Source organism: Ursus americanus, chromosome X (assembly GCF_024610735.1).
Source record: "Ursus americanus isolate L20-20 chromosome X, mUrsAme1.1.p, whole genome shotgun sequence".
NCBI classification, from domain to species: domain Eukaryota; kingdom Metazoa; phylum Chordata; class Mammalia; order Carnivora; family Ursidae; genus Ursus; species Ursus americanus.
In genome coordinates this window covers 81,828,492-81,843,316 of record NC_142164.1, presented here as the reverse complement: position 1 = coordinate 81,843,316, position 14,825 = coordinate 81,828,492, and the positions used below count along the sequence as shown (strand labels likewise).

At 59.6% G+C, this 14,825-nt stretch overlaps 1 protein-coding gene across 3 annotated transcripts; it reads left to right on the top strand.

The window, feature by feature from the left end:
- The first annotated feature begins 290 nt into the window (after positions 1–290).
- On the top strand, positions 291–14,733 carry CCDC120 (coiled-coil domain containing 120). Of its 3 annotated transcripts, XM_045804940.2 has the most exons (11): positions 291–676; positions 4,729–4,891; positions 8,046–8,145; positions 8,322–8,412; positions 8,558–8,691; positions 9,346–9,486; positions 9,812–10,106; positions 10,463–10,525; positions 10,797–10,971; positions 11,102–11,200; positions 12,172–14,733. In XM_045804940.2, the coding sequence occupies exons 4-11, from the start codon at positions 8,364–8,366 to the stop codon at positions 13,109–13,111; spliced, it is 1,896 nt and encodes a 631-aa protein (XP_045660896.1). In that variant the 5' UTR covers positions 291–676; positions 4,729–4,891; positions 8,046–8,145; positions 8,322–8,363; the 3' UTR covers positions 13,112–14,733. The 3 variants fall into 3 exon arrangements, with proteins under 3 accessions (XP_045660896.1, XP_045660897.1, XP_045660898.1); XM_045804941.2 differs by lacking the exons at positions 291–676; positions 4,729–4,891 and adding an exon at positions 4,900–5,580; XM_045804942.2 differs by lacking the exons at positions 291–676; positions 4,729–4,891 and having other exon boundaries at positions 8,089–8,145; positions 12,172–13,089; positions 13,587–14,733.
- The last annotated feature ends 92 nt before the right edge of the window (positions 14,734–14,825 follow it).

Below are 14,825 nucleotides of genomic sequence, written 5' to 3'. Positions count from 1 at the left end.
GTGGATTGGGGGTATTGCTTGGGATCAATGGACAATAGTTTGGGGATGCAGTTGGGGGGATGATGGAGGGTGGTTTGGAGACCCAGAAATTCAGAGAAGAGTTTAGAGGTGTGGTGGTCTCTGAGAGAAGGCAATCTGGGGTACTGCTGGGGGGTGACTTGGGGTGAGGGGCGCCAGTCTTATCACTGAGGGGGCGTGGCCTCGGTGGGGGAAAGCTCCGCCGCCCTCGAGAAAGCGTGTGCGCACGCGCTCCCAGCTGGTTCGCTCCTGGCGCTCCGAGGGCAGGAAAATCGAAGACCCAAACTGGCGCCTGCGCACTAGGTCTCCGCCGCTGCTGTGGTCTCGCGCCCCGCCCCCCGTCCCCCCACCTCCCCCCAGGCTCGCGCTCAGCGGCGGCTGTGTCGGTGCCGCCGGGAGCAGACCGACCCGAGGTGAGGGTGGGGGGGCCGGGGTCTCCCGGCCGCGGCCGAGCCGGCGCGCCTCTCCCACCCTCCCCGCGCCCCCCGTCTGGCCCCCACGGCTAACAGTCGCGCGGCCGAACGCGGCCCACGGGCAGTGCGCGGAAGGGGAGTAAGCGCGAGGCCGGGGACGAGCGGGGGGCGGCGAGGGAGGGGCGCACCTACCACCCCTCCCGGCCTGCAGCGACCCCGCCTACGTCGTGGGATGAGGACCCTCGGTGAGTAAAGCCTGCCTGGCGAAGAAGGGAGGAGATAGGGCGGGGTGAGGGCCCGGAAACGCCAACAGGGGATGTACCTGCGCGCGCACCCGCGACCTCTGACCCTGTGGTCTCACTCCCGACCCCTACCTGACCTGACTACATCTTTTTTTTAACCTCGAGCTCTGGCCGGTCTTGGCCCCAGGACCTCCGATCCGACCCCCGACCTAACCATATTCTGGCCTGGTGTGATCCTCAGTCTCTGTTTTGTTCCCTTAAACCCGGTCCTGACCCCAAACCCCACCCAGTTCTGTTCTCAGGATCCTTGGCCTGACCCTGTTCCATCTCTGAAGCTCACCTTGCCTTGCCCAGATCATCCCAGTTTCTGGCCTGATGCTTGACCTGTCAGTTCCCTAAACTCTTGCCCAGCCCCTTCTAGTCATGTCCTGTCCCCCTAACCGCAGTCTGATCCAAGTCTGTCCGGATTCCTGACCTCTGATTTCTAAACTTTCTCCCCACCCTGTCCTATCCTCCTGGTCCCCTCCTGACTCCCCATCACCAACCTGGCCCACCCCCTTTAGACCATCCCTCTGTTTCCTGCCCTGTCCCTGCCCCCAGCCCTGTGCTGTTTCCCCCAGTCTTCTCTTGTCCCGTCACTGTCCTCATTCCCATCCTTATACTGTCCCAGTCTTTTCCTGTTCTTACCTCCATCCTGAACCTGCTCTTTTCCCTCTCCCCTTTCTTGACCACCGTCTTGGCCTGTCCCTCATCATGTCTTCTGACTATTATTCTATACTGACCCTGCCCTGCTCTTTTGTTCCTTGCTGCCCCCTACTTTTTCTCTGACCCTTGTCTGGAACCTCACTCCATCCCATCCCCTGGCCAGTGTCTTGGCCCCTTCTCTGTCCTGCCTCCTGACCTCCATCCTATGATGACTCTGATTCTGTCTTGCCCCCTACACTCCTTCCTGTTCTCTTCCTTCATCCCCTCCCAACCCCAGGCCCTTGTTCTACCCCTTACCACGCCCCTCCACCCTGTTCAGATCTCCCTCTTCCTAACACCCACTTTCCATCTCCTCTCAGCCCAGAAGAACTGGGGTCCTGTTATACCCTGCCCCTGAACTTGGAGGTTCCACTGTTCCCCTGATCTCAAGTCCATCCCAAATGCTTCTCTTAGCATGAACAGGAGCAAGCAGCCTTGTTGGCCCTGTGTGGCTAAGGGGGTTTTCATATGTGATGTCCTTCATCCCCACCCAGTGATCTCATGCAGAGCTTGCATTTGTCTCCCTGCCCCAGGAGGGCATGGAACTGTTCCTACGTCCCCCACCCTCCCCAAGTGCGAAAGAACACCCTAAATTATTCAGTGACTCTCTGGGAGTCTGTGAGGTCTGGATCATGTTTCCAGCCTGGCTAGGTTGGGGGCTGCCCCATGTCGAGGTGGGAGGTGTGGCGAGCAAACATGCCGGGGTGGGGGACTCAGGAGTGTTTGTGACTCTTCCGTGTCATGTCACCCCCATCTCCTAGTCCTGATCCTGGGTGTGCATGATCTCTGCTTTCCCGGCCTGAAAAAGTCCATTCCAGGCCTGAGGCTTCAGGGTGGTAGGAGTGGGTTGAGGGGGGTCTATCTCCCTTCTCTCAGTTGTAAGCAATACAAATTTCAGTGCTAAGTCCATCCCACCTCTGTGGGGCAGGTGTGTGTGTGTGTGTGTGTGTGTGTGTGTGTGTGTGTGTGTGTGTAGGGGGTGTGGCTGTGTCACTGGGTGTTAGAATCAGTCCTGTCCAGTAGTGACAGTAACAGCAAGAGCAATACAAGGTTCTCTCACTGAATCTCCTTGATTCTGAGGACAGGCAGGGAGAATTTGGAGAGCAAGAATGTAATGTGTTATTCAATTGTATTTTGTTCCTGCATTTGTCATAGAGAGTAGTGAGAGCTTGAATGACGAGATACTAGACCCATCTCATTTACCTAAAACGTTGATCCAACCTTTTTTTTTTTTTAAGTAGGCTCCACGCCTAGCGTGGAGCCCAACTCAGGGCTTGAACTCACAACCCTGAGATCAAGACCTGAGCTGAGATCAAGAGTCAGACGCTTAACTGACTGAGCCACCCAGGCGCCCCTATCCAAACCTATTAATAACAACACAAGCGTTTTTCATTGTCCCAATGTCTGTTTGGCACCTGACCTCGGAGAGGGAGAGCTCAGATAATTCAGGTCGTGAAAGATACCAAGTTACCTGAAGGGGTTTTGTTTCTGCATTTTTACATATTGAGTGGGGAGGGTTCAGATGATGAGGGATAACAGCTTCAGCTAAAAATATATTCAAATCCATTCATCTCCCTGAGCTCCAGTGACAGGAGTTGGGATTGTAAGAGTACTGGGTTGTGTGAGTATATTCGGTTCCTGCATTTTGCCTGGTGAGTAAGGGAAGCTCAGAGAGTACGGGACACCAAGTCTTTCTCAAAGGGCTATCCAGACCCATCCAGTTCTCGTATACGGATTGTGACCGTTTGGAGAATTTATCTGAATAGGTTTGGTCCTGCATTTTTGATGTTGAGTATCGAGAGGTCCGGTCATGACGAAAAACAGCTCTGTTTCAAATATGTCTGGTTTGAGACTTAGGGAGGGCTCAATGTCTGGACGGCAAGTAGGGAGGGTTTGGAGGCTGAGGGATACCAGCTCTGTCTCCACAGTGCATCTGAATACATTTAGTTCCTGATTTTGGATAGTCAGAGTTTGGACAAATTTATTTGAGGGAAAACAGTTCTGTTTCAGATTTATCAGGTGAAGTTGAGGGATACCAGCTCTGTCTCAAAAAAGAAAGAAATAAATACACACACACCCACACCCACACCCACACACACACACACTTGATTCTTGAGTTTGGCTTGGGAGGAATATTGTCATCATGGCAGCCAGTATATATCGAGCACTTACCAAAGGTCAGTTATTGTCCCAAGCAAGCTCTAAGTGTCTTACTTCATGTCATGTTCACAACAGTCCTGTGAAGTACGTATTGTTGTCATCACCCCCATTTTACAGATGAAGACATTGAAGCACAGAGAGGATAAGTGGCTTGTCCAGGCAGCCACACAGCCAGAAGTGGCAGAGCGGAGTCGAATCCCAGAGCCACCGCTTCCTATCCCTACATGAGGTCACATGAGGCTCAGGTCCCGGCTGGGGTGGGGCCTAGAGGTTGGCCATCTGGCAGGACAACGATGTGTGTGGGTGATTCTGCCCCACCTGTCTGCCTGGCCCAGAAGGCTCAGTTACCTGCTCTCCCCTCCTCGCTCCTGCCCCAGCCCACCACTGCACGGGTTTTTTATAGTTGTTATTAACAGTCATTAATGACGTGGTGTGAGGTTTCCTTGTACTTTGAAATGCCTTCCAAAGTAACTCTGGCCTCCGTTGGCGTTGTAACCACTGTTTACCCATTTTACAGATGAGGAAAGCCAAGCCTTGATACTCAGTCTGCATTGCCAGCCAGATACCCTCGGCCCTCTCAGCTCTGGTTTCATAAGTGTCCCTCTTCCCAACATTCTTGCTGTCCCACAAGAGGTGGGAGAGGCCATGGCTGAGGGGACACTCCCCATCGACACTCAGCCACCCACCTTATCTTGCTGCCTCCACCGGCCCTAGGCAGTGAAGGGGGGAGAAGGGGGCGGATGAAAGGAGCCTTTGTGTCCCATGCCAGCAATCTCACCCCCAGGAAGAAAGGTGGGCAGGGTGGCGGAGGCCTTGGGAGCACATCTATAGCATACACGGGGCAAGGCACTGCTGCTGCAGCCCTCCCCTCCCGCCTCCGGCCCCCTGCCAAGTGGGGAGGGAGCCTTCCTCACTCTGCTCTGTCACATCACAGCATGGGCTGCTGCAGGGGCCCGGGTTGGGCTTGGGCCCTGAGGTCACAGAGCAGATGGTCCCAAATGGAGCACAGGATGTGTGGTATGTGCCGGGGCAGGCAAGAGCCCTCAATTTCCTGGACTCCTGGCCAGAAATGCCCAAGGGGGAGGAGTGGGGCAGAGCCAGCCTGGATGTGAAGAGCCATGAGCCCCCTCCCCACTCCTCCTCCCTTGCAGGAGAAGCCTCAGTCGGCCTCTAGCCCAGGACCCGCCCTCTGCGTTCTGAGTCCACCTGCTCTTAAGCCTCTGTGATCGGAATCCAGCCTCTTTACCTCCCCAAGCCCCAGCTTCCACATCTACGAGCTGGCAATGAAGAGGCGGGTCTGCGTCAACCTCCCAGGTTTGTAGGGACCAGGAGGGGTGAACACACGCACGTTTCGTCGGTTTGCTGGGATGATTTCTTCTGGAGGCGCAGAAGGTGGTAGGGTCTTGAAGCCCCGGTCTTTCCTTGCAAAAGCTGACCTCCTCTGTCCCCAGTTTGGGAAACTGTTACCCCAGTGGGGGTGGCAGTTGCCCGAGACCTTCTCCCACCCGTGCCTTGCCCTGGGGGGGAAGGGTAGGGGCCTCAGGCATGTGAGGCCTGCTGCCGGGAGACACACACCTGATTTACACCCGTGTGCTTAACAAGTCCCCAGAACTCCATCCCCAGCTCCCAGGAGGGAGCACAGGAGGCAAACCCACTCCCACGACCCTTAGCCCTTCTTCCTTAGCTCTGTACTAGGTGACTGGGGTGAGCTGGGACATCTGGGCTCTTTTCTTGGCCATGCTGGACACCCTGAAGGGACCTGGCCCTGAGATTGACCCTAAGGGTGTCCTGAGCCCTGGTGACAGGCAGGCAAGGGTTAAGAGGTGTGGGCTGGCCCAGTCCCTGGCCAGGTAGGCTGGGCTGTTGCCTAGTGGGAGGCGGCCTAGGCACCCGCCACTGCGCTCACACTGCTCACTGCCACTACCAGCTGGAACAGGGCCTGGTTGAGACAACTATTTTTTTTGAGGTACCCGAGGCCACCCCACAGCACCTCTCTGGCGTTGGTGAGCACTTGGGAACAGGGGGCCCACGGGCGTGGTGGGGGGAGAAGGGTATAGGGTGTACTGAGGCTTTCCATGGGAGAAAGCCAGGTCTGTGCACGGGGTACAGTAGAGAAGGAGGGCCTGAGTAGAGGAGCGAAGCCCAAAATGTCCAATTTCCTCTCCTGGCATGAAGCCGATTCCTTGCCGGAAATGAACGAGGAGAAGGGATGGGGGAGAAGAGAAGCAGAGTCCCCCTTCTCCACTGTCCCCCCTACTTCCTCCCCCTTTCCCCCCCCTGGGGAGTAGTCTCTGCCTTCCTGCAACCTGGGGCCTAGCCTCTCGGGACAGCCCAGACGGGGCTATTGAGAAACTGCTTCCCGACACCTGCCTGCCCCCCATCTGTTCACCCAGAGTGGGGGTTGGGGAGGGCTCTAGGGCAGTGTGGGGAACAGTCCCAGACACTGAGAGTTTGTATTTGCCTCGATAAGTGGCAAGATAGGGAAATGGGGGGTCCCACTGAGGGTGTTAGGGTGCCACCCAGGTGAGGTGTCTTGGTTGTAAACAGTCATTACAGCCAGGAATTTCTTTCTCGGCTGTAGTGTCAGAAGGGCAGACCTGAAAAACCTGCTGGGCCCGCCTCTGGGTGTGTGGGGGGTACCCTCTGCAGCTCTCCTGCTGCAGCCCATCCTGGGACGGGACTCAGAGGCTGGTGTGGGGGAAGTTAGGGAAGGGAACTGCTGGGATCCCCCTTCTCTCCATCTCCAGGTGGGGATGGGGCAGTTCTGGACCCCAAGGCAAATGTGCAGAGGGTAGGCGAGTGGAAGCAGAGGTTCAGGAGCTGGGTGTGGGGGTGTGGGGCGTTGACCCTGTGTCTAGCCTACCCAGTGACCCCATGACTCAGGCCCTAGCTATGTCCCCGAGGTCAGGCTAACAGGGTGGAGTCGGGGTTCCTGTCTAGACCCCATGTTGACTTCCAGGATGCTGTGAGCTCCTAGGGAAGGAAGGCTCAAGGCAGCCCAGCGTGGGATGTGGGACCAGTCCTGGTGAATGGGCCCACCCGGGAGGAGTTGAAGTTCCTGTTGGGGTGGAGCCCTGAGAGAGTTCCTCAAACTCAACTGGGGGCTGGGGAAGAAGGAGCTCCAGGAGCTTAGGGGCTGAAGAGGCTGAGCCGGGACCTCAAGGAAACCCTGCCATGCTGGGCGATGTCGGACCTCGAAGGGTGGGCATCTGCAAATCACACGTTGCTGCCTGGGTGTGCAAAAAGGCTCTGGGGACTGACCCCTGCCGCTGAGGTTGAGGACAGGGAACCACTGTTTTCCGGGAGCCGGTAGCAGGACTAGTGGCACCATATTAGCCGCTCGGCCGCATCCCGCAGCGGATAGATGGCGAAGGGGCTCGAACCCACACCTTGGCCGCCTGGGTCTTTTCCACACCTGGCCACCACAGGCATGACAAGCAGGGGATTAGGAGGGGAGGGGATCTCTATGGCCTCATGAGGCCCTCCCAGTTGCCTGCCGCCCGCCCGAGATCAGGCCAGGTGGTGGGAGGTGATGTCACCTGGCTCCCCAGCTGGGGACCGAGCAGGATGTGGGAGGGAAGGAGCAAACTCCAGAGGAGGGGACGAGGGCAGGGCTGGCGGCCAGCCAAGGCAGGCTCTGTGGTCAGCCAGGGTGTCTGGGGGCAGAGAAGGAAGCAGGAGGCAGGAGGCTTGTTATCTGCAGCTGTGGACTTTGCTGCTCACTGTCCCAGCGGGGTGACTCCCCTCTGCTGGGTACAGGACGGACTGGGGTGGGCAGAGGGGCTGGAGGAGTCCTGGGGTAAGTGAACAGTCTCCCTGTGGCACCGGGGCCGCAGGATGGAATAGGGACAAATAAAGACCCACAGATCTGGGCTAGCCCCCTAGCTCGGCCCCCTTGGCGTTCTCTCACTTATGCAATGGCCGTCACTGAGTACTCACTGTGCACTCAGAAGTGTTCTCAGTGCCAGAGATACCATGAAAACAGGACAGCTATGTTTCTTGTCCTCGCAAATGTCCAAGGGAAGCACAGTCTCTTGCTGGACAGCAGTTGTGACGGGACCTGGGTGGGGGCCCACCCCTGGAAGTGACATGTAAGCCCCAGCATGTAAGTGAGAACCGAGGGCTGGAGAGGTGAGACATGGCAAGAACACTCCAGACAGCAGCCGCAGCCTGGGCAAAGGCCCTGAGGCCTCCTGGGCCGGGAGCTTATGAGGAATTGGTGCGGTTGAAACAGCTCCAGCGAGGGAGAGTCAGGCTGGAGGGGTAGTCCTGAGCCACATCCTTAGCTCGTGGGCAGGTTATTCACCCCTCTGTGCCTTACTGTCCTCATCTCGGAAACAGGAGAGAGTAATCACAGAACTGCCGTCAAAGGGTAGTTGGAAGATTCAGTGTGGCGTGGAAGGTGCTTCGTCGGTGCCCACCGCTGCTGGAGTTGCTTGAATCTGTACCGTTAATTCTCCCTCCCTAGGCAAGACTCCCGACTGCGGCCCATGGGCCTCTGAGGAGGCGTTTTAAGTCTGCCCAGCTCCCCACGTGCTGTGCTTCCACTCAATGGGAAGGGAACCCAGGTACCAGGGCCCAGTGGGGCCAGACACTGACACAGATTCTGAGAGGGCAGGTCAATCGGGCGGGCAGGGTCAGGGTCCTCCTTACCCCCAGCGGGGGTGCGGGACATCAGGTAGGGGCAGGGGTTGGGGGGAGCACGGGACATGCTTCCTTACTGGCCCTTGTGCGTCACTGCCAGGCCTTGTGCAGCCATCAGCCACGGCCTCTCTACAGCACCAGGATGGAAGTCAAAGGTCACCTGATCAGCTCGCCCACTTTCAATGCCTCAGGTGGGTGGCTGGTTCCCCTTCTCTGCCTCTTCCCCTGCTCTGAGTCACCGCCTGCCTCCTTGGAGAGGGTTGGTCCTTGGCCCCACAGCTGCACCAGGATGCCCTGGCTGATCTTTGCTCGGAAATTTGCTCCTTCTGTGTCCAGCTGCCCTGTTCGGAGAGGCTGCCCCCCAGGTGAAGTCAGAGCGTTTGCGGGGGCTGCTCGACCGGCAGCGGGCCCTGCAGGAGGCCCTGAGCCTGAAACTTCAGGAGCTCCGCAAAGTGTGTCTCCAGGAGGCGGTGAGGGCCTGGCCCTAAGTGGCTGGTGGGGGGGCGGTGAGGAACCGGGGCCCCTAGCTAGGCAGATTGGGGCGGCGAGTGCTGAGCCACCTGTCTGAGCTGTCGATTCGCTGTCACCCTCTAGCTCCTGAAAGCTCAACTTCGATGTCTTAGAGTCAGTAAAATATGGCAGGACAGGCCCCCAATTCCCTATCAGCAATTTGAAAGCCCCAAACCCTCTGAAACAATAGTTATTTCCAAAATCTGCCAGTAAAACCTGACCTGAAGTGACAAGGGGTAACAGTTTTGATTTACCCGTCTTGGTGCGAACGTCTACACAGTTAGCCAGAAACGATAACGCAGTTCACAGCATGCAGCCCCGGGCCCCGAGGGGAGGGTGATTTAATACGCGGTAGTATAGACTGTGTCGCCTGTACAAAATAAGAAATTCCGGATTCCAAAGCAGGTCTCCCGACCTCCCATGCCCACTGCCCCAGGGATCTGGGCCGGAGGGGCTCCGGTGGCGAACTGGGAGGAAGGAGAAGAAGGGACAGGTGTGGGGTGCTGAGCAGTACTGAGCTCCTAGTAGGACTTGTGTCGCTTCTGGAGTCATTCCTGCTTTGCCCCACTCCCCACAGCTAACCCTCGGTAGTCTCTGACCCCTGTCCCCACCAGGAGCTGACCGGCCAGCTGCCCCCCGAGTGCCCGCTGGAGCCTGGTGAACGGCCCCAGTTGGTCCGCCGGCGGCCCCCTGCAGCCCGAGCCTACCCTCCATCGCACCCCAACCCAGCACACCACTCCCTGTGCCCTGCTGAGGTGAACAGATGGGCTTGGGGAGCAAGAAGGGGGTGGGACAGGTACAGAGGCTGCGTTGGGGTTGCGGTGGGGGGGGAGCTAAGGTGAGAAGGGAACGATTGAGTAAGGTGGGTTTCGGCTCTGAGGGAGGTCCCGGTCCCCGCCATGGGCCTCTCACCCTTGGGAAGAGGAGTCTGTCGAGACCCTGACCCGAGGCAGGCCCCGGCTGCAGAGGAAAGGAGCCCTACCGCAGAATAGGCCCCTCCTCCGCCGCCGCCGGGTCTCTGTCCCCGGCCCGGTCCTGTGCTCGGCTGGCACCGACGTCCGTGCCCTCCCGGCCCCGCAGGAGCTGGCTCTCGAGGCCCTGGAGCGGGAGGTGTCGGTGCAGCAGCAGATTGCGGCCGCCGCCCGCCGCCTGGCCTTGGCCCCCGAGCTGAGCGTTGAGCAGCGCCGCCGCCGGCGCCAGGTGCAGGCAGATGCGCTGCGGAGGCTGCATGAGCTGGAGGAGCAGCTGGGGGACCTCCGGGCCCGCCTCGGCCTCCCAGGGCTCCCACCGCCACAGCCCCTGGGCCTGGCCCCGGGGGCGGCCCTCACCGCACCGGGGGTGTGCCTGGGCACACGCCTGGCTCAGCTCAGCCAAGGTGAGCCTGGCCCGTGGCCCGCAGCGGCCAAAGCGGGAGCACGGGCGTCGGCCAAGGGCCAGGGTAGGGGTGGGGAGGGTCGGGGGCCAGTGAAAAGTGGGAGTCGGGCAGGACTGAAGGGACCCGACCCATAAGAGGAGTCGTGATAAACTGGCTCGTCGGCAAGGGTGGGGCCGCTGGGAACTTGACCTGGTGGCCCCAGGAAAACGCAGAGCCAAGCCTCGGGTGGTCTTGGATTCAGGTAAAGGCGGGTTCTTGGGAAGGAATGGGGCGGGGAGGAGACCTTCCGGGGACGGAAGGGGACGGCACCCAGGCCCTGCCTTGATAGGCCCGGGTGTCCCCCTTCTCCCCTGTAGAGGACGTCGTTCTGCACTCGGAGAGCAGCTCCCTCTCAGAGTCTGGGGCCAGCCATGATAATGGTGAGGACCCCGTCCCCCAAACCCACCCATCCTTTGATGCTCAGCCCCTCCACTCCCTCTTTAACCCCTCCTGAGCCCTGCCCCATCCTCGTGTGGGGCCCCCATCTTCCTTGCTTCACGCTGCCCAGCTCATCATCCCCAGTTCCAGCCTCATGCCTTAGCTCCCGCCGCTGTCTGCCCCTGCGCCCCCCCTTCCCTGCCCGCAGCCCTGCCCATAGCCCATCCAGCCCCTCCTCATTGACTTCTCCCCCACTTTCCACCTTCCTCCCAGAGGAGCCCCGGGGCTGCTTCCCTCTGGCCGAGCGCCCCTCGCCACCCAAGGCCTGGGACCAGCTGCGGGCCGTATCTGGGGGCAGCCCTGAGCGGCGAACCCCATGGAAGCCACCGCCGTCAGATCTTTATGGGGATCTGAAGAGCAGGCGGAACTCTGTGGCCAGCCCCACCAGGTAGGCGTGAGCCCCTTCCCTGCCCCAGGGAGCCAGGAGGGGGATCCTGAGCCTGGGTGGGCAGGAGGGCCTGCTGACGGGTATGGTCTCTAACCTGAACCCTCACCTGGGCCTGCCTGTCTCTATCTAGCCCCACGCGCTCGCTGCCCAGGAGTGCCTCCAGTTTTGAGGGGCGAAGCGTGCCTGCCACCCCTGTCCTCACCCGGGGCGCTGGCCCCCAGCTCTGCAAGTAAGGGGACTCTGAGTATGGGTGTGAGGACCGAACTGTCAGTGCTGACGAGGAGGGCATTAGCCAAGGGTGTGGGATGTAAGAGGCTGGGCTTTGAAAGGTATATTTGAAACAAGTCACACTTCCTTTCTCTGAATCTTGGCTCCTTACCTGTGCGATGGGCATAATATCTGCCTCAAGGACGCTGTGGGCATAATAAGCTCTGGTTAACATGTACTGGGCGCCTGACATCTGCTGGGAATCCGTGCTCTGTACGGTATCGACTCATGAAATAGTCGTAAGACCCCTGCCAGGTAGATGCTGTCACTATGCCCATTTTATGGGTGAGGAGCCTGAGGCACAGAGAGGTTAAGTGACTTGGTAATAAACCGAAGACCTGGTGTTTGAACCCAGGCGGCTTGACTCTCGAGTCGGCGCTTTTAACCACCGCACCCTCCTACTTCTTGAACAAATACCTGCTAAGCGCCTGCTTTTCCCAGGCTGTGAGCAGAACAAAGTCCCTGTCCTGAAGGCACTTGGCGTCCTGTGAACGGTGGCTGTCAGGCTCATAGTTCGGGGTGGTTCAGACACACGGGGGGACAGAGAGTTCAGGAAGTTGGATTCCTGGTCCAGGCATTAGGACCCCACTGTCGAGGGGACGAGGAGCTGTGAGACACACCCTCTCAGGCCAAGGGGGCCCCACACGCGGGGAAGAGCCCTCTAACAGCCCTCCTCTTTCAGTCCTTCCCCTCTAGCCCTGCACACGCTTGCACCTCCCTTGGCGCTAATACCCCCCCATACGTCTTCCATCCCTCTGCCCCCCAGTGTGGGACAGAACCTCCGCTGTCCTTTACACCCCCCAACCCCTTTATACATGAGGTCTCTAATCCTGGGTCCATTTCGGAGATGCGCAAGTGAAAGCTCGGGAGGAGGTGGGGTACGGCCTGATATTTCTGATCCTCCTCCCGTCACCCCCACCTCTGTGTCCCCAGACCCGAAGGCCTCCATTCTCGCCAGTGGTCCGGCAGCCAGGACTCCCAGATGGGCTTCCCCCGGGCAGACCCTGCCTCCGACCGTGCCTCCCTCTTCGCAGCCCGCACCCGTCGCAGCAACAGTTCTGAGGCCCTGCTTGTGGACCGGGCGGCCGGTGGGGGAGCTGGCTCCCCGCCTGAGCCTCTGGCTCCTCCTGCCGCTGGCCCCCCGGTCTGCAAGAGCAGCGAGGTGCTGTATGAGCGCCCACAACCAGCCCCTGCCTTCTCCTCCCGCACAGCTGGCCCCCCAGACCCTCCCCGGGCCGCCCGGCCTAGCTCAGCGGCCCCTGCCTCCCGTGGAGCCCCCCGGCTCCCACCTGTGTGCGGGGACTTCCTCTTGGACTATTCCCTGGACCGGGGCCTGCCCCGCAGCGCCGGCGGCGGGGCGGGCTGGGGGGAGCTGCTGCCTGCACCTGAGCTCCCAGGACCCCTCTCCCGCCGGGATGGGCTGCTCACCGTGCTCCCAGGCCCGCCGCCCGTGTATGCAGCCGACGGCAGCAGCCCCCTCCTCCGCAGCAAGGACCCCCACGCCCGTGCTGCCCGCACCAAGCCCTGTGGCCTGCCCCTGGAGGCCGCCGAGGGCCCAGAGGTGCACCCAACCCCCCTGCTGTGGGTGCCCCCGCCCGCCCGTCTTCCCCCGGCTGGCGAGCGCAGCGGCCATAAGAACCTTGCCCTGGAGGGGCTGCGGGACTGGTACATCCGCAACTCGGGACTGGCCGCCGGGCCCCAGCGGCGGCCTGTGCTCCCCCACGTGGGCCCTCAACACCCGCCCTTCCTCCATGCCCGCTGCTATGAGGTGGGCCAGGCGCTGTATGGGGCCCCCAGCCAGGCGCCGCTCCCGCACTCGAGGAGTTTCACGGCACCCCCTGTCTCCGGCAGGTATGGGGGGTGCTTTTACTGATGGGTAGGGGTCTCTTGAGGCAGATGGCAAAGGTGTCCAGGCTGGGGAGCAGCCAGTCCCGGTAGCTAATGACTCAGACCGCGAGAGAACTTAGCCGCAGCCTCGGCTCAGGGTCCTGGGCCCTGCCTGACCTGCATGAGTCCATGGGGTCTCGGTGGAGGGGTGTTCTGGGCCCCGGCAGCAACAGCAGTTGTCTACCAAGCTGTAGAAGAATTCTAATATTTGGACAAAACAGTGCATGTCAGCTGAAAATGAGCCTTGAAAGCAGGGTGCTGGGAGGAAGGGCCTCCCGGGCCCCTAGCCTTTCTCTTCTTCCTTTTGCTGTGCCCCCACGCTTGTGAGCCTGAAGGTGCTGTCCTGTGCCTGCCTCCACCCCTTTAACGAGCCTCTTTTCCTCTCTTTCTGTGTCTTGTCCGTCTTTTCCTCTCTTCTCTGTCTTGCCACCCTGTCCGGATTCCTGCTACCCCTTCTAAAGATACTACGCGGACTTCCTGTACCCCCCGGAGCTGAGCGCTCGTTTAAGTGACCTGACGCTAGAGGGGGAGCAGTCCTCCAGTTCTGACCCCCAGGCCCCGGGGACACTGGTCTGACCCCTTCTGATACGCCCCTTGTTGGCCCGGGCACGACCTTAGTCGGGAGCACACAGTTGACCTCGCTGAACCCTGGGGTGTGATCGCTCAGTTCTGTGGGGTGCCGACCTGATTTTCTAAGGCCCCTGGCTCCTTGTGGACCCTCGAAGGTGTCTGACACCCTGCTTCCCCTCTCAAACTGTGCTGGGAACTGGGGCCCTCAGCCAGCTGAAAAGAGGGGTGATGGTGTAATGGGGACTCCAGGCCCCTCCCTCCATTTCTGTTTACACTTGTGATTTAGATATTCACTGTCTTCCCCCAACACTAGACGTTTTATAAAAGGGAAACTGTGATCTCGTCCTGGTTGGGTTCATTCCTGTCCCCACGCCCAGCCTGTTCCATTCAGGAACCCCCCCCCCCAAAAAAAAAAAAGAAAAACGGACCATATAGGGTCTCAGGGCCCTGTTCAGGGCAGCCAGGAGACTCTGGTGTGAACAGAACACCCTGCCGCCCCCCTCCAGGGCAGTTCTTGGGGAGGTGGGCTCTCTGCCCACATTTGGAAGGACTGAAGTCTAGGGAGGGGGCTTGGGTTCATTTTCCTCCCCCCAGGGGTATCCGAGGGAGCCCCAGCCCCTGTCCGCCTGTCTGCCCGCTGCCTCTGCCCACAGGATGAGATGGCCCAGCCTCTGTCCTATCTGTCCCAGTCAGGAAGCCGGGCCTGCAGGAGGGCCAAAGGGCAGAGCTGTCGGCTGTGTTGTGTCCTGGGATGCTGCGGTGGTGGGACCTGGCATCTGGTCAATGCCGGGAAAATCCTCAGGTGACGTCTGGCCACAGGCTGCGTCACGTCCTCCTTGGCTTTCTTTCCATCCACCACTTTTTAAACAAATCTACACAAGCTGTGTTTTCTATGATACCTATCTGTGACTTTCTGGAGCTGGGGGTCCCCCTACCTCCTTTACCTGGTGTTCAACTTTTCTTTTTCTACCAATGGATCTGGGCCCAAGACACTACCCACACTGGAAGGGGATTTCTATAATAAACGTGTAAACCGAACCCACGTGTCACTCCTCTGTCTGCCTTGCCTTGGGGGCCCACACCTGTAGTTAAGACCAGGTAATGTATTTTTATGATGCCAGATTATTTAA

What these genes read in the sequence shown, in the direction of transcription:
- CCDC120 (XM_045804942.2), top strand. Translation starts at nt 8,364, where the DNA reads ATGGAAGTCAAAGGTCACCTGATCAGCTCGCCCACTTTCAATGCCTCA. An exon ending in GCCCACTTTCAATGCCTCAG is followed by an intron (nt 8,413 to 8,557) that starts GTGGGTGGCTGG and finishes TTCTGTGTCCAG; the next exon opens with CTGCCCTGTTCGGAGAGGCT. An exon ending in ACTCCCTGTGCCCTGCTGAG is followed by an intron (nt 9,487 to 9,811) that starts GTGAACAGATGG and finishes CCGGCCCCGCAG; the next exon opens with GAGCTGGCTCTCGAGGCCCT.